Raw genomic sequence first — 20188 nt, forward strand, 5'->3', positions numbered from 1 at the left:
TTCACGGCAGAAATAGGTAGGGAGGTGGTACCCATCCGTGCGGACTCACAAGAGGTTATACCACTAGTAATTAAGCAAATTATAATTTTGCAGGTTTGATTTTATTACACGATGTTATTCCTTCACCGTGGAAGTCAATCGTGAACATTTGTTAAGTACGTATTTCATTAGAAAAATTGATACCCGCCTGCGGGATTCGAACACCGGTGCATCGCTACATACGAATGCACCGGACGTCTTATACTTTAGGCCACGATGATTATGAATATCATTAATAGTTTCAATTTATAATCAGCTGTTTATTTGACTCTGGCCACTTTGTACAGTTGCACAAATACACCGGTAACTTTACTATTGGCCATTAATCTCTGGTCCCGCACCGTCATCAAACCTTAATCAATTCCGTTCTACTATTTATACAATGGATTGAAATTTACGGAATTTATGTATCTTAAGTAATGATGTCGAGAAAGTACAGAGATATAATTTTAGTTTTATTTACCTTTTAATTATAAGGACTCATGCGGATTGCTTAGTTTCAAGTTGTTTTATTTAATGGCTGTGTCACTCTATAGACCAGAACGTATGATTACATCGCTGGAAAATAGGCAAAATTGTGATACGCCGATAAATACGCTCTATTACCAATTAATGCCGGTCATCGATGGCATTAATTGGAAATAGTACATAAATATATGTATGTGTATAATAAAAATCTTACATTTATTTCCGTTATCTGTTGCCTGTAATACAAGTTCTTTACGAACTTAGCACAGGACCAGTTAATGTGGCGTGATTGTTAGTATTAAAAAAAAAAGAAATAATAATATTGAGAGAATGCTGTTACTCATTCTCCGATGAATCCTTTAGTCGCCTTTTACGAGACGCACGCAGAGATAGGATGATGCTATTCTAAGTCAACTAAATACAGCCAGCACAACGTTTTCACACTACAAGCGTATCGAATTGATTTAAAAATAAATGATCATTCAAGCACCTACTATCCTTTGATGTATTCAATATTGAACTAGATTTGTTAGCAGTCATTTAATAAAAATCTTCAGAGTGATTAATTGAATATTAATTACGATATCGTTTAGCACCTCAAATTTGCTAAATACGCCCGAAACAAAAGTAGAGTTCTTAAGAAATCCACTGCTGAAATTAAATTAATTGAGTAAATTTTAAAGTCTTAAATTGGGTTATGCGTCGCCTCAAGCCGTATTTCTTGTGTCTTTAAACATTCTTTGATTTTTCTTCACCTTTGAAGTCCGAACTGAATTTTACATTTCAGAAAATTTAATAAAATTTTGATTTTCATCCTACGTTATTTTGTGAATATTATCATCTATTTGTATTTAGTTAAAATGAAAATCCATTTTAATATAATAGTGAGGATTTAAGCATTTGTACGTGAAAATTCGTATTGAGGGTATGATGAATGAATTGGAAAATATTCCTTTTGAAATTTTTCTAAGTGAAGTCTAATATGTAAAATAAAATGATTTATACAGAGATCGCAATGTGTCCATAAAGTTTTCAATAATCTTACTTGTATACGCACGTTAATATTGTTAAGAAATTATCCTAATCCACTTTTCGTAACGTAAGTACATTATTACAAAATATTCATCTAAATGTTTAAAACAGTCCAGATTGTGTGTTTAATTCATTACATTGATGTTCTGTAACTACCTTTAGAGTGTAAACGAAGCTTAAATGTAACGTTACCGAAGTGAAGGTATGTCTTTGGTGTAGTAATTAACGTTTCTATATGACCCTTATCAGTGTAGGCATATAATGATATTACTCTCTGAAATCTAATACATGAAGTTGTGACAGTTTTCATTAAACTACACATCAAGCTATAGGTATACATGGCCTAGTGAAGTAATTTTATTATGCGTACAACCATCAGTGAAATTCTAAGTTTAAATCTTTTTACTGTTAACTTCCGTGGGTCACAACAGAATTTGTATTTAAAAATAATGATTCAGATTTCTTAATAAATTTATCGACCTTGTAATTTAGCATAAACAGCGTTCTACGTTTACTTACGTAATTAACTTGCGGAGGTCGTCACTCTCTTATGTTGAAGTAATTCCTTAATGAATAATATCATTTTCCACATGATTCTTTTTCCATCTAATATTTAATTAGAGGTCACATTTATGTCTGCACTAACATATTTCTTTTGCGTCAAATGCTGTCAATGATTAAAAGCATGAAGGTAGGTTTGTCCCAATCAGTTCATTTGTAAAATATTTTCTTTTTATGGCGTTGATTAGAAAGCTCGTCTAAAATTCATGTTAGATTTATTAAAGTTATCCCAGACCGCCAACGCGTTCTTCTTACGCAAGACACGCTCTGAAATTTTGCTTGGCGTTATTACTCTAACTTGATGGCTGTGAATCTTCTACAAACTGGAATTCGATCATCAAGTATCTCATGTCGGTATGTGAATGTCGCTTCTCGTAATTATGATAGGGCCGTTGGATATCACTACATAGTATAAAACAAAGTCGCTTTCTCTGTCCCAATATCTGTCTGTTCCTATGTATGCTTAAATCTTTAAAATTACGCAACGGATTTTGATGCGGTTTTTTAAATAGATAGAGTGATCAAAGAGGAAGGTTTATATGTATAATAACATCGATTAAATAGTGGAGAGAAATCAATAATAAATTACAGTTTCCGAAGCGAAGCGAGGGCCGGTTGCTAGTCTTAGATAAACCGAAACACGCACGACTCATCGAATATTCCAATCATTATGTTAATAGTCACCGCCGAATGTAATTGGATTGATTGACGCTAAACGCATTATCAATATAATCATATTGGCGTGCATGTGCATTATTATCCATACAGCGTTTGCAATCATTCAAAAAAGACGTTGTCTTAAGCCGCCGATTCAATTTAAGAAAAACTAGTTTTAAATGCGATTTGCGACAGTTTAATCTATTCAATCATCTGATTGCCAATCCTGCTGATTACTAGATTTGAGTTTTTTTTTTTACGACACGACTCACTTAAATGAAACAAATAGAATATAAAAATTTTACTTAAGCTTATTTTGTACTTTTTAAGCAAAAAATAGCGTAAACAAACGTACAAATGACTCACACAAAATCACATAGTAAGTCTCAACAAATGAGGAGTAAATGAGTATTAAGTACAGGTTTTTGTTTGCTTTAGTAAAATTCAATTTTAATAATTGTGTTTACGCTCTAAGAGGTCGTTTGCAAAGATAACACAAGAAACCTAATTTTCATAAAGTAAAAAATCTTTCACAGCTATTTATTTCGTTCACAGAAAACTATGTGACTATGAGAGTTGTAACCCATCCCAAACTTAGAAATGTACAAAATAAAAACGTGATAATCATGTTAATCATTAAAGGTTCGCAAAAACCTTGGAATTATCCCACTATTTACGCACATGTCTAAATAGAAATAGAATACATTGTTCATTAATCATTCTTTGTATTGCCTTCAAAACATTTTCAATACCTTAATAATAATGGTAGGTAGGCACGTTGTGAGTTTCTCGTATGTCGATGTTGCAGATCCGCTTTGATTTGAGTCAAAAAGCAATCATGCATTTTGATATAGGGACTGTGATGACCATTTCAGACTTCGCCCGACCTCAGTGTGCTTAGTGCGAGTTTTTGAACGCTCTTGATAGCGTACAAGTTAGCTCATATTTAGATGGAATGGAATCGTTTGCCTACGTTTGCCGTTAGGGGCGCTGTTCTAACTGCATACAAAATTGAGTTAACTCTTACGCTATCGAGAACGTTGAAAAACTCGCACTAAGCATACAGTTCACGAGCTGAAATGCGACATTCACTTTCACCGAAAAATCCGCTCACCGCATTTAAGTTTACGCTCTGCTCCGTTCGAGTTGAATAAGTTTCTACTTTTCAAACTTTTGAATTGACATATTATGTGCTCATAAATATTTACAAATTTATTCTTTTCCTTTGTAACAAAACCGTTGAAGAATATTTAGAAATAAAACTTGGAGTATTTTATCTTTTGAAAAGATTCAGATATTGAAAAGGAGATGACGGTATTATTTAAAATAATTCCTTAGAGCACTCCCTGAGCAAACCTACACGATATAAACCATAAGACTATCTAGGTCTGTATATTCAAGTCTGTATTTCCAGAGGATCCGTGAGATTAAGATTATTGACATTCCTAAAACGGAAGTAACTGGTAGTCTGTGAGCCACCTAGAGGCCTAGAGGTAGTGGCCGTGTGCTAATCTGTGCTTTGTATAGGGTAGGTCTGTCGAGAAGTATCAAAATTTCAAGGTGTTAGGCTCTACTTTGCCTTTTAAATTTACTTTGAATACATTACGTTTTAAATGTTACCCTCAATAAACCTAATGCATTCAAAGATTCATGGGCATAGTTCTTGAAATTTTGGCAGAGTTTTTCTCGAACACCCAAGGTGTGTGGCGCATTTTCAAGGTGTGTGGCGCATTTACGTTGTAGATGTCTATGGGTTCCAGTAACCACTTAACACCAGGTGGGCTGTGAGCTCGTCCACACATCTAAGCAATAAAAAAAATTAAAAAAACCCTAACCTAAACATGTCTGCGGCGTAAATCAATTTCATATTAAATTAACTTTTATTTTTTAGGCTTTGATAGGCATTCAGAAGATTCATTCATTCCATTTTCATTCGGAGATTCATTCATAGGCTTCACGACAAGAATCAGCAAGAAATTTAGGAAAAAAATTACATAATATTATTATTATCAGCAATTATATAATAATAAAAATAATTTGAACTACTCGAGGTTTCCCTTACCCAGAACTAGCCAAAGATCTGTAATATAATTTCATCGACCACAAAACTGTAAAGTATTTAAAATGAATGAATGAATGAAACTTTGTTTTTTTCCCCCTACCTATTCGCTGGCAGCCTAGGGGGCTATTCCAGGTACGTCCGGTAAGCGAGCTCTGAAACTTTGATTTCAACAGCAAAGTGTTTTTAAATCCTATTTTGTATTCACGTTTTCTAGCAATGTTGTAGTACTATAAAGTCTATCTTTCGCATAGTTGAAAAACCTTTACATTTAATTTAAAAAAAATATATCTTTCGTAACTATCTTATTTATGTATGTATAAGTATAAATATTGAATGAGGTTGCTCCTGGCTTTGTAACTCCGTCCGAATTGGACGTAATTTCCAAATTTTGGAAGTCAATATTGTTGAAGTGCAGAAGACAATTCAATCGATCAGCTCCTAGAGCGCTTGGCACCGGACAAACCATTGTTCACCGTGATCAGCCTCTGATGGTAGCGGCCTATACTCGCGCGCTAATTGCACTCCCTCAAGTGACAGCTGAATAACGTCACGTTTGATCGAGAAGCTGTAATTTTACCTGTAAACAATTTAATTTTTACTTGGCATCGAATAAAGGAATATTTCCTTTGAGTTTTCCAACATATTTCTTGAATTTAGGCCGCAAAGATTTGTTTGAATTTGCTTGGAGAAATAATTTTGATGTCTTAAAACATTCTCATGGTTTTGTTTAGCTTTTTATTAAGCATTTTATTACTTGTTATTGTTACTTTTAAAGGGTTTTGTAAGTTTAAGGCTATAGGGTAAAACCTGGATAGATGCCGCAGCGGGATAGATGCCTCATGTTCTAAAAACCTAACTTCCCGCACTCATGACAAAAAATTAATTGAATAAGTAGGAACCACAGTCAGCCTATACCTTATGTACCATTTGACAATCGCGTGGTGACGAAGTGTTTTCCTCGTGCATGTAATTTTCTCCGCGCGGAATTTCACGAACACGTCAAAGATTTAAAGGTTAATATTTAGCGTGGTATAACTTTATAATTAGTGTAAAATTCCATTATATTTTTTACTACGTGAACATATTGGTTCATGGAGTCTGCATCCAGGTGTAAATAAATGCTATTATGTTTATAATTTATTTACAAAAAATTTGGGTATCTATCCTTATCACAAAGGATAGTTGCCCTGATTTTTTGGGGTATAGGTGCCTTTAGGGGCATCTATCCCTCCATACTCTGCCATTTCAGAATATAGCTGAAATATGCCACAAAAACATAAAACACAAACAAATGATTTACAGTTCAAGCAGCGAATATGAAGACAATCCACTTAACTATAAAATGAAAGGAAATAAAACAATAGATTTGCCCCTAAAGAAATCTAAGGGATAAACCTAAAACGCATGTAAATATATCTGCATTGAATGTTTTGAAAACTATAAAAATACGAAGTCGCAATCCGACTGGATTCAATGTTTAATGTTTCAGAACTAGCTACATGAAACGTGTTTTTCAGAAATGATGTAGAAGATGTGGAAAATTTAAAGCACTATCCAGTTAAACTTCAATTTGACAAAATAATAAAGATATATTTATTGTGTTAATTTAATATAAAAAAAAAATATTTTGCAATGTACACATTGACACTTAATGTGAATATTTTATAAACAATTAAGAATTTATATTTTTGTTGAATAAATATTTGTAAAATTTAATTTAATAAAAAAATAGGATAATGCATGTTGAAACTAAAAAAATTGTAGTTTAGCGCTTACCTTAACGCTTTAAAATTTTAATTATGATCATTTGTGTGATATGAGAATTATCTTTTAATTATAAACATTCAAAGACTTAAAAAATACAAAATATTTTTTTATTATTATGACCCATGTTTCTTGGAGACAATTGCTCTGTTAGGAATAGAACTTCTTAATATTTGGATTGGTTTTTTCGTTTACACGGTATAAAGGGCATCTATCCTGCACTGCAGGCATCTATCCTACTCAGTATTTTCTTGGTGGGGCAACTATCCATACAGGTAGGCATCTATCCTCCAAAAAAAGGTTCTACGAAAAACGAATTTCTGCAAAATCTGTATTTGATAGGTAAAAAAAAATTTCTACTAATTAAACATAAAGGATTGAGCTAACTACATTAATAGAAATTATTCGTATAAAATTAATATTTTCAAAATTACATGACTATTTCAAAAAGTGGGGCATCTATCTCGGCTTTACCCTACTTAAACTCTATCTGTTAACGTTTTCTTTTTGTGAGGAGAAATTTCTCTGCTATTCTAACATTATAAATACTTGTGAAACACGACTTAATGAACTAAAGTTAACTAGTTCTAAAATATGTAGGGTTTCATTCTTCATCTTGTGGTGGGTAAACTTTTTAATATTCTAATCATAAGTCAAGCTAATAATATTCATAGGAAATTTATCTAAAAATAGAACTTTACTTTTACTTTTTTGGATATTTGAAGAATGCAAATAAAGCCTACAATAGCCTAATTATGAAATGAAATAACAAAAGATTTTTAAAATTAATTGCAACTACTTACATACCGACAGCGTGAATAAGAATCTATTGTCGTCATTCTACTAATAAAATTGGGGTTCGTTATACATAGTTTCTGATAACTTAAATTGGGTCATGTCGATCATACCGTTGTAGACCAGGAGTGTGACACGATATCGAATATTATATTACGTAACGTCCCGTGGAAATAGTCGAACAGATTCTGATTGAAATTGAGGAGAAACCAAGCCTATGTTAAATAATGGAAACAACATTGTGTAGGTACGTGACAGCCGTGCAAACGATGATCAGTACCGTAGTCAAGGGGTCTACGACAAAAATCGATAACTAGCACGAATTTAGTAATATCTTATATATAAAATTCTCGTGCCACAATCTTAGTTACCATACTCCTCTGAAACGGTTTGACCGATTTTAATGAAATTTTATATGCATGTTTAGTAGGTCTGAGAATCAGCTACTATCTATTTTTCATAGCCCTAAGTGATAAGGGTTGTCCACACTTAACAATTTTTTTTTTTGGACAATTTTTTTTGTTATAATGAGGCATTATGTGGTTGAATGAGGTTTTGTTATTTTTACATTCCCTCATCGTTCACAACGCTACATACCTCTTTCACTCATTTACCACATCCTTAAAGACTTACAATAAGTTAGTTTTTTTTTCTACACTAGAAATTCCCTAGAAATCTTATATATGGCAAAACAATGTTTGCCGGGTCAGCTAGTCTTATTATATATTTCAAAAGTAATGCGATTTTAGTTGAGATACCCAACTACCAATATCCAAATATTTACTAAAATTAGTTAGTAGAGATAATATAAAAATACGATAAAAGATAAGGGTACATCTTTGAAAATAAATAGAATTAATGATTCAAAACGCATATTAAAAGTATGTTTGTTTTTCCCATATCCTATGGCACTACGTATCTTAGAACTCCTTTTTTGCCGTTTCTTTACTGTATAGTGTTTTTTGCTGTATAGTTGGTTGGACGAGCTCACAGCCCAGTTGGTGTTAAGTGGCTACCGCAGCCCATAGACATCTACAACGTAAATGCAGCCATCCACCTTGAGATATGAGTTCTAAGGTCTCAGTATAGTTACAACGGCTGCCCCACCCTTCAAACCGAAACGCATTACTGCTTCACGGCAGAATAGGCGGGGTGGTGGTACCTACCAGTGCGGACTCACAAGAGGTTCTACCACCAGTAAATTTATTTTATAACAGATTTTATGAATTGGTGTTTATAGCTAGTATCTACTTATCATATGCTACGCCAATAGGTTCAGATTAAAATCGCTATGATATACACGGAATACTCATAATTCTAGGTATTTAGTTACTTCTTGCCCACGGAAACTTAAAAACGGAAAATAATGACCTTAATAATTTTATATTATATTTTTGTATTTGGTCACTTGTTGCGTTATAGTCCCGAGCGCAGTTTAAAAAAAAAACAAATATAAAATGAATAGAGTAGAATACGCTTACATAATAACATATTGTTGAATTAAAATAATTTAACCCATTGTGGGCATTACTGCTGCCAGTCGACTGGCGGTGTTGGCCATTTTCTATCGGTTGTACCTCTTACTCATATGTTTATAATAAAATAAAAAAACTATATTAATGTTGATTATCATTTTTTTCAGATCTGTCTGCCGAGTGTCGTCGGATTGCACCAATAAAAATGGTAAGTAATGTTAATAAATTCAAACAAAATAAAGAAAGATGAAACAAACTAAAATCCGATAGGCAGCGGCTTGGCTCTGCCCCTGGCATTGCTGAAGTCCATGGGCGACGGTAACCACTCACCATCAGGTGGGCCGTATGCTCGTCTGCCTACAAGGGCAATAAAAAACAAATACGATAATTAACGGTCACCAAAATAATCAACATTTCGATTCAAGTAATATGTTATGGTAGCTTTTAAGAAACGCAACGGTTTGATAACCAAGAGCAACACATTTTACAAGTATTCAAGTTCTCAAATATGTCTGATTCATCATTATCCTGCCCTTCTCCCAGTCACCTGGGGTCGGCGCAACATGTTTTCTCCTTCCATACTCTTCTATCATATACCATTTCTTCGCTCACTCCCCTCCTACCCATATCGTCTTTCACACAATCCATCCATTTCTTCTTAGGTCTACCTCTTCCTCTAAATCCTTCCACATTCATAGTTAACACTCTCTTAACAACCTCATTTTCATTTCGTCTCATCACATGTCCATACCATCCCAAACGTGCCGTTAAATATGTCTGATTGAAGAAACTAAAAATGTGACAATAACTTTTGTATTCCTTTACAAATCATTTGCGGTTATAATAAAATCGAATACCGGCGAATATTACCTATTTAGTATAGTAATAAGTACTAATACATAAAATAATTGATTGATGATCGACGTAGTTTCATTAAGCACTAGCACGTGATCGTTAATATTTTCTTTTGTTCGAACCATCGACTTTCTTTGTAACGTTTTTGTTTGTGATTTCAATGGAGCTCGAACAATTCATTCCTGTTAGCGCCTTTCTTTTGAGGTTTTCACTTTGATTGCTCTTTATAATGGCTCGTAAATGTTCAGTCAATAATGTTCGATTGACGTAATTAATATTATTACAGTCTACAGTTAAACTGGTTTAGGAAACTGCAAAAACAACTGTTTTTTTATTTATTTATTGCATATATTATTTTTTACACAAAAACAAAACAGCTTACAGAAAATTTGTGGTGAATTTTGCGTCTCTTCTTTGGTAATAATCATCAAAATCTATTATTGTACGTTTCTACAATATATTTAGTAATAAGTTAGTTTGTCAATTATACCGGAATACAGTCATACATAATCATTAGTTACACATGGCAATGTAGAATTAAAATCAAATGGATGCATGAAACAGGTGGAACGCAAGTATTTAACTTTGTGAAGTGGGAATAGCAGCCATCATTCTGTGATTAATGGGAAAAGCTGTGCTCCATGGAGAAGGGCGGAAGTACGACATGTGGCATACTTCCTGTTCGTAGCGAGCTGACATGTCAATATTTGCTATTTTAAGTTGTAGGGCAAAAACCCAAATTTAGTCTAGTGTGAATATTTTAACACGGACGAATGAAAAATTTTCGTTTTAAAGCTTAAGTGAAATTAATTTTAGGTTTATCATCTAATATACGTTTGCTTTTTGAGAATTCAATCCTTACATCTATAAAACTTCAATACGCGTATGTATGGCCTTCTTATTTGGTGAATTTTTACAAGAAAGCGATAGTGTGATCCCAGAGCTGCGGGAGACATTCGTCTAGAGTGGCGTTTCTGAAGAAATTTATTACGGCCCGCAGATCGTTCGGGCATCGTCACTAAGTACCAGGTTTACGATTTTTACTGTCGTAATTCAACGTCCAACACGAATTCTAAATTTAAATGAGTACAATAAAGTTTGATGCTATTTTAACTCGTAAATTAATTTTGATAATACTATTGTTAGATACTAAAATGATGGAGGAAAATTAATTTTACAATAATTTCATACCTTATTCTTTCTTTCTTCTATTTCTAAATTAATAAAAACAAAATTGGAAATTTCAATTTCAACGTCGGTATTTAACGTTTTCCTGTTCATGTTTTTTCCAGCTAACGATGTTTTGAGAACTGACAGCCCACTGACAGCTATACTTCGATTTTAGCCAATTTTTCTTTGCAAGGTATATTAAAATCAGTTTCAAACCAAACCAAACCTTACTCTATATTATTTTCTATAAAATAAAACTTAGCCTTTTAGCTATCGCCCTGCGTTGAAGGATTCGCAATAATCCCTTGTGTTTTTGGACGAATGGAACACATCCGAAAGAATCTTATGTAAATTACATACGTTACGGTTATCACCTCTCGCCTCTCGCCTAATAAAACCATGAAAGAACTGAACGATTTTGATTTCTCTTTGAATCGTCAACTTCCTGCGAGGTCGTACCGAGCACACACATGCAATGGAAAATTTCTGCGTTTTAGTCCCTTTTTATAAGTACAGGCGGAGGACACTGACTATTTGGTATCTGCAGGTTTAATAATAAAACGGACGGACGGAGGCTAGTTTTTGTGAATTAGCGGTAGTTCTTTTGACGTTCAACAGGTATGTACTTTCATTTATGTTGAATAAATTTTTTTTGGTTTGATTTGAAAACCATTTAAATGTTAACGTCTATAATGTTTTGTGGGGTTCGAAACTGGCATTAATCGAAAATTTAAGCTTGTCGATTGAATATCAAAATATTATAGCCGTTTCGAAGGAATGAAATTCAATATTAAGTCTTAATATTTATATATATGTTTAAAGCTACGTAAAAAAATTATTAAAATATTACATACTTAATTACTATAATATACTTAGAAGACCATCTTGATTGACCCAAGCGAAGCCGGAGTAGATCATTACTAATAAATAAATTACAAATTGATTAATGTAGTATTTAGATATATCTTATCTATACTTAATTTCAAACTTTAAAATGAATGATATCATCGTAAAACATTGACAAATGTTATTGGAAATAGATTTGATTTATTGATGGCGTATTGTGAATCGGAACGGTAGCGCAGTCCTAATTTTTTTTTTATTGCTTAGATATGTGGACGAGCTCACAGCCCACCTGGTGTTAAGTGGTTACTGGAGCCCATAGACATCTACAGTACATATAAGTACATCTAAGTACTTCTTGAGTTTGTTCTCACGCCTCAAAGTAGGTTTTCACGTACCAATATACGACGTTTAGCAGTTAATTTATACTAGATTAGCAGTGGCTCGTATGCTCAACAGAAAACATGCACATTGAAAGTCCCATCCTATCGTTGCGTTATTTTTTATTAATTCTTAATGTTTTAGTTTACTTTGACTGTGAGCTCTAATTACGCTGTTATATTTTTTAATTAAGTATCCATTATCACGAACTGATACCTATAAGTACCTTTTTATTTGGTACCGATTTATCGAGATAAAAATTATCTGCTTCTATAGATAAAATAGCAATCAATCTAGTACCGCACTCGTACAACTCGTTCGTATTATCAAGCCAAAATCAAAATGTGCCGTAAAAATACGTGCTAACATTACTAGCATTATTACGAGTATCTCTTTGGAAAATTGGGATAATAAGAATAGATGTGGATCGGCGTCGTGAAAACAAAGGACCTTTGCAAATTACAAAACGTAATTTACGTTAAAGAATAATTTTTGTGATTACAAGTGATTGAAAGGTCGGGTACTGCCCACTGAGTTTCTCGCTGGATCTTCTCAGATTCGCCATTCCGATCCGGTGGTAGATTCAGCGAAGCACTGCTCTTGCTAGGGTGTAGTGTTAGCAAGGCTTCTCAGGCTGTATCCCATGCGTTCATTTACCCGTCCACCTCTAGTTTAAATATGCTCTTGGGCAACCAATTACTGATGGTAGGACCACTTGTGAGTCCGCGCGGATAGGTACCACCGCCCTGCTTGTTTCTGCCGTGAAACAGTAATGCGTTTCGATTTGAAGGGTGGTGCAGCCGTTGTAACTATACTGAGACTTTAGAACTTGTATCTCAAGATGGGTGACGCGTCTACGTTGTAGATGTCTAAGGGCTCCAGTAACCACTTAACACCAGGTGGGCTGTGAGCTCGTCCACCCATCTAAGCAATAAAAAAAAAAAAAACCAAAGATTATTCTGGGAAAATAACGTGCGTCGGTGACGTGAAACACCAAAACATATTATGAATGAGCACTCGTATTTTGTACGGACGGAAAATACAGATTTTAATAAACCGGTCCGTTGCATGGAAACTGAAATAGAGCTGCGAATTCAGAATTCAGAAAATTTAATTAAATGAAGTTGTATTTTATTTTAATTTGTGTACCGAAACGAATTCGTAGCTAACCATTTTGGCAATTTAGAAATGTATCATTATTAACACGTAATCATCGAGTTGTATTATTATGACCGGGAATTCCTTGATTAATGTTCTTAAGATTAATATTGACTGTTGCAAATTAACTTTGAGTTGATTTTAGTTTAGTAGACTATCTCTTTCATCATTGATATTTTCCTAGCCGAATTAATTTTAGTATTTTCTTAAGTGTACGCTGATCATAGACATAATTAAAATTATGTTATAATTTTACATTTCATATTTCTAGACGTTTCGAAGAATTTACAGTTAAGTGTGTAAGTGGTCAAACTCTACACGTAATTTGAAAGCGTAAAGGTGTTTTTTAATTAATTAATTAATTTAACAAAATTATGACAGCAGTACAATGACGGAAAGTTTCTCAGAAATGTCGGGATACACATAACAGTTAGAGCTTGTTACATACGGCGTGTTTATCACAAGGGGAGCTAGTGGTCAGACCATAAACAAGGAAAGTTTGTTGAGCTGTCGAAACCGTCTCTCTGTAAATACACTTACTCTGAGCATCGTTGAAATCACATCTTAATTGCTTATTATTTTGATAAACGCTTTCCATACTTATTAAGAATTTGTCTTTGACGTAATTTTTTTTTTAACAAAATGAAACATTTTCCTATATAAAATCATCGATAAATTTTTATGAAGATTTTAAAAGTCGACATAAAATAGCTTTGTGTTGTGATTGAACATGTCTAAAAGGTATTCCCATACAATCAACAAACAACAACAACATTTACTATTATTATTATTAAAGCTACAAATTTAAGTCGGTGTTGTATTTTAAATTTATTAATTTCAAAATTTTCTATTCGCATAATGTCACGTGATGTGACAATGTTCATTTATTTATTATCATTACGATTACAGATAATGTGCACCCGAATTGTATTTTACCGCAAATAAAAGCTATTCTACGTAACTGTAAGATAAATTATTGGGTTTTAAGCTTGAGTGACAATAATAAATACCATTGGATAGATTGTTTTTTTTTTTTTTTTTTTATGATTGAAGGGTTACTGGTGGCCCGTAGGCCTTTCCAGTTTCACCAGGACAGGTGGGCGAGCAAAGGCTCAGCCAGGAGGGGTGGGATTTGCTAACAGCTACCCGAGCGCCTCCGAAGGAGACCTAACAACTCAAGAGTAGCTGCTTCGCGAATGAATCTACTACCGGATCGGAATCGCGACCCGCTGAGAAGATCCGGCGAGAAACTCAGCGAGCTGATTCATGGGTTAGGTTGCACGGCGAACTCTTTGTCGAGTTCGACGAGTACGGTTACCGAGGTCCCTAAGCCTGCTCCTAGAGCTGAAGGCGTCTAGTGCAAAGGTTATTGGATCTGATGGATCCGTAAGGACGTGTCTAGGGCGTCGACGGTGACTGGCTCCTGCATGATCAGGATTCGGGGAGTAGTCAGCGGCGGCTACGATAAGGCGATTATCATGACGCATAGCCTTATCGAAGTACCGTTCCGACGCTGACTTCATGTATTTCTGTATAGATTCGAGGCCCAGGTCGTCGTGTAGGTCAACGTTCCTCACGAACCATGGAGCTCCGACGGCTAACCTGCAAAAGCGGGATTGTAGAGATTGAAGGGTGTTTATGTGTGTGCGGGCCGCGTGAGCGAACACCACACTCGCGTAAGTCATGACGGGCCTTATGCAAGTTTTGTAAAGTGTCACCTTGTTCCGAAGGGACATTTTACTCCGCTTACAGATCATGGGGTAGAGTCTACCGAGAATAAACGCGGCATGGTCACGGACTGATTTTATATGCGGGCGGAATGTCATCGATGCATCCAGGGTAACGCCCAGGTACTTGACCTTCCTGGCCCAGGGTATGGATTGACTAAAGAGAGTAATCGGGGGTGTGAGATTCCTCCTCCTAATACGGGAGGAAATCCGTGTGGAGCTTCCCCTCTGAAATAGCACCGCAGTACTTTTCGCTGGGTTGATGTCTATGCGCCATTTTCGGAACCACTGTCCTAGGGCTAGGGCTGCGCTCTGAAGCTTCTTCGCGATTAGGGACTTGTTTCTACTGGAATAGTAAACAATCGTGTCGTCAGCGAATAAAGCTAAATGGGTCGGCGGCGACCGGGGAATATCGTTAACGAATAAGCTAAATAGGAGGGGTGAGAGGACAGAGCCTTGCGGGACTCCAGCTGTGAGAGGTCGTGGGGAGGAGCGGGTTCCCTCGACTCGATATCGAAAAGAGCGGTTCGACAAGAAGTCCCGTATGATGAGCACGAGACTATCCGGCACACCCATGTTGAATAGTTTGAAAATCAAACCGTTGTGCCAGACTTTGTCGAACGCTTTTGCGACGTCGAAGAAGAGAGCTCCCGTGTATAACGGTTTTGGTCGATTAAGCCCCATGGATAGATTGTTTGTAACGACTATTGCTTGTTTTACACATTGAGAACAAACAAGACTATTAAAATGAGGGAATTTACTTATTTAATCTTTAAGTTAGATTTTAATGTAATATGATTAATTTGCATTTCTTTTTATGCAAAAACCAATTTTCATCTTTCAGTGCCATGTTAATATTTTTTTATTACCTTAGATTGTGACGTATGGTTTTTATTTAAATAGGTATCAAATTGTTGTGGTTCTGACAGATAGCATTATCTGTAACTGTAATGAAATTAGAAAATAGAAAATCTATTGAAATTAGGTTGCCCGTCGAAGCTTTTTACCGTTACATTTATTGTAGCGTTCCAAAATTTTATTTCATTTAGTTATCAGAATGTTAATAAATTATATATTTAAAAAAAAAAACAAAGAGATCGAGACCTCCTTTTGCAGTTTTATATTTTAATTATGCACGTGTGGCCTGTCCCGTCTCTTAGTCATTAGACTAAAGGTGGGAATTAAAGAGTGCCATTGAATATTTATGATTTCAGCTTACAAAATGCATACTCTCTGCGGGAACCTATAATCAAAACGAGAGTACGATGGAGGTCGGACCGTTAGCTATATTTGAAATTTTAATTTCTCACACAGCCTATGTAAAATTTATTTTCCACGAAGAAACGTTTTTCAGACATTGATTTTAAAGGACCACGCTTAATGAATTCTCTCTTCTCTTTCTACACATTATCCCACTTGGTGGGGTCGGCACAGCTAATTATTCTCTTCCATTCTCTTCTATCAGCCGTCAGTTCAATACTCACTCCTCTCTCTCTCATATCGTCATTCACACACTCCGTGCATGTCTTCTTCGGTCCACCTCTTCTCCCTCTACATTGCACTACCATTTCCATACGTCTCTTAGTCACATGCATCTTCTCTCTACGCATTACATGTCCATACCGCGCTAGCTGTCCGCTCTTTAATTTGTTAATTACCGGAGCTATTTTCACACTTCCTATGATATACTCATTACCTACATGATATACTCATTATTCAACCACAGTTAATGTATTATAGTTCGATATTGTGTTATGTTTTGAATTCATGTCCTAAGTCTTGTAAAAAAGATTAACTACTTGACATCATATGTGCGTATCCATATTTGACTGCGGTTGATCATCGTAGCATACAGACAGCATTTTTTGTATTAATGTCCTTTTGATAGATTTTTTAAAAATGTCAAATGCAATTGCCAAGCATCAAGTATTCAAGTGTGTATAAAGTCCATAGAAATCACGAAGTGGGTGACGCTGCCCACGATGAGATGAGGTGGAAGTCTCTATAGTGTTTGAATACAACAAAAGGCATACGAAAAAACCTGAATCCAACTCCTGCGTCCTCGAATCTTCACTACAGCATCTCCGTGGTTAACCAATAGTACTAGAATTCTCATCTGATTTCGTCAATCAAATTGTCTTCCGATATTTTGACTACAGATACAGAGTAAGGCTTTAGAATAAGCTTACATGCAACGTGTTCCAACAACTTTTGTTAAAGTACACTTTGTTTATGGGTATTCAACATGCAGTAATGCTATGATTGGGTACTGATAACGTCTCTATTGCAGATGTGGTGGGCAGTATGGTGCGCGGCGATGGTGGCCGGCAGCGTGTTCACTGCAGCGGCACCCCCAACTGACTCCATCGACCTCATGCAAATGGATCCTTCTCTAGCTGACGATGTAAATTGATATTTATTTTATACGTAATAGAGAATATTATAAAGCTGAAGAGTTTGTTTGAACTCGCTAATCTCAGGAACTACTGGACCGATTTGAAAAATTCTTTTAGTGTTAGATAGCTCATTTATCGAGGAAGGCTATAGGCTATATAACATCGCGCTAAGACTAATACAAGCGGAACACCAATAAAGAATGTTTCAAAATCGGGGTTATTTTTACCTTTTGAGAGCTTCCGCTGCGTGCGCTGCAGAAACGGTTAAAGTTTCGCTAAAATAATGTAGGACAGAATTGTTCCCCTTTAAAAGATCTAAAAAAAAAGTCCGCAACGGCATATGTCTATATGTTAAGGCTGGCTCACTATAACGTTTTTTTATGCTAACCAAATTTGTTCTAAAATAAAGCATTATTTGTGAACTATTATTCCACGCGGACGAAGTCGCGGGCAAAAGCTAGTAATAGATACGCTTTTTCTCTTCCTTGAGCTCGCTACGTCGATGTTTATGGGTTGCGATAACCACTGGACTGGATAGACGGACAATCGATTTAAGTAATGAAAATAATTAATGATTAGCGCTGCTATAACAGCGGGTATCATTCAATAATAGTTTTAATTTCGAGCCTTAAATCGAGTAACTTTCATATGTATCGTACTCTTGCTGAAGACGTGAACCAAATGCGATGAGCTCTTTTAAAACACGGTATTTTCATCACGATCCACCGACAAACAAGTCATTTACTAGAATACGTTTTTATGAAACAATGTGTGCTCTGCTCGCGAGGTGGAAAATTGTCGAATCCGCGGGGAAAAGACACTGAATACAAATACACCACCTAAACCATAGTCCTTCACGTTAATATTTGTTAGAGAGCTTTATTTTTTATATAGGGCTTTCCAAAATTTGGAAGTAAAACATATTCTTGTTCCGAAAACGCCTCACGTAATTCGCCTTAGAGAAATTTCTTGTTTGAATTAAAGTCTTAAGTTCCAAAAGGGCTCAAAGCCTTGAAGCCGACAAGAAGTATATGATGACCGACAGCTTATTCTGGTCTATAACGAAGGTCTTCTTGTTTGCCGCATCTTATCAAAACGGTTATGTATCACCAGAAAATACGAAACTGCAACCCTAAGTTGGTAAAGGTGCAATAATCTGCGTTTTTTTTCTCAAGATTATTTCATGTACTAACTACATACACATGCAAAAACAAGAAAAAAATTCAAGTTATATATTATACTAGCTGTACCCGTCCGCTTTGCTGGGCCATTTAAAATTAACATTATTATTTCTCACCCCCACAAAGATTCTCATAATTAACGCCCCTGCAACTGGCGTAGGGAGTCCAATACTCATATAAATATTAGCCTATCCATTAAGTACATGTATTTTCCACATGGACACCAAGTTTCAAGTCAATCGGATGCATGGTTCAGTAGTTATAATGGAAAATCCGTAACAACCACTGTAGATTTATATATTAGTATAAATATCATTGCTTCAAATATACTAATCAATAACACGTTACAGGAAAGTCTGGGATTTGCAATGCAATCTCTGAGCGGTCGTTACGCCGCTGCTCCCTGGCTCTACCTTCTTGCTGACGTGTCACACGACCCCCAGGTAAAAAACTAAATATTTAATTGTATTCAAATAAACGGTACTCTTCTAATTTGAGTTGAAAATATACTTTACCAAAATTTGTTGCAATCGAATTGTAAAAAGTAGTATCTACGTGAACAACTCGTCGAACGCATCGAAGAATGAACACTTTGTAAATGCCTAATGAGCTGCAAAGCAAATGAAAATATTATTGGAAATATTTCGATATCGATACTTTTATTTCGCGAGTCGACGGAGCCGAAGTTAGATTTTCGTTTTGAACATAATTCATTGTATAATTTGTTCATCGAATTCCAGCACCCGTGGTTGGTGGCTGCCAAAATCGACGGGAGCTCTCCGATTCTCTTGTTTAAGTGCCGCCTGATAATTTTACAGTCCATTCGTTATTTAAGTTGAAGACGTTTCCCTGTAATTAGTTAAACAAATTACATTGCCAATTAGAAGCGTCGCCTAGTCCACCGACGATCAATAATCGTTAAGGTGTCCTACGTACCCCCCGGGACTTATTGTGATTTAACCTTTTGTTAACTACGTTCACAACGAGACGGCATAAAATAAATAGACATAATTGATTCAAAACTCTTTGAGATTGAAATAAATAACCAAAATAACAATTAAAATAATTGTAATTTTTATGACTAAGTTTAATTATTAAGCTTAGTGATAAAAATTACAACGGGTGCAACATTTGTAAGTCATATTAAAATAAACGACAGATTACCTATTGTTCGGAATTTTAATAATATGATAAAAAACATAGTATTACAGAGTTACTGGTGGTAGGGCGTCGCATAGCCTCGCACGGATAGGTACCACTGCCTTACCTATTTCTATCGCGAAGTACGTTTGGGTTTGGAAGATTGGATATTACGTACTACTACTATAATACTACTATAATATACTACTATAATATACTACTATAATATATTTCTATAATATATTACTATAATATACTACTATAATACGTACTATACAAAACTTACATGTCAAACTTCAAAGTGGGTAGCAGCGTTAACATTGTGGTCTATATGGGATCCCGATCTTATACATCGCATGTCATAAAAATAGTATTGTTTAAATATGAAAAAGTTTTCATCATAATTCTCATATAACTGATCTCCAATCGTTATATAAAGTTCAGAATCCATCTCGAATGCATAATGCATTTATTAGAAAGTGTG

At 35.1% G+C, this 20188-nt stretch overlaps 1 protein-coding gene across 11 annotated transcripts in view; it reads left to right on the plus strand.

The window, feature by feature from the left end:
• Nucleotides 1–20188, plus strand: part of CRF-DH (corticotropin-releasing factor-like diuretic hormone) — a 47561-nt gene that overhangs the window by 16937 nt on the left and 10436 nt on the right. For all 11 annotated transcript variants that reach the window (XR_009974915.1, NM_001173409.2, NM_001130895.1 and 8 more), the window contains 3 exon segments: nt 9021–9061; nt 17278–17391; nt 18915–19007. Coding sequence is in view for 10 of the 11 variants with exons in the window: in XM_012692257.3 (XP_012547711.1) it covers nt 9021–9061; nt 17278–17391; nt 18915–19007 (248 nt within the window). In the remaining variant the exon portion in view is untranslated.

The sequence above is a fragment of the Bombyx mori genome, chromosome 15, assembly GCF_030269925.1.
Source record: "Bombyx mori chromosome 15, ASM3026992v2".
Lineage (NCBI taxonomy): Eukaryota > Metazoa > Arthropoda > Insecta > Lepidoptera > Bombycidae > Bombyx > Bombyx mori.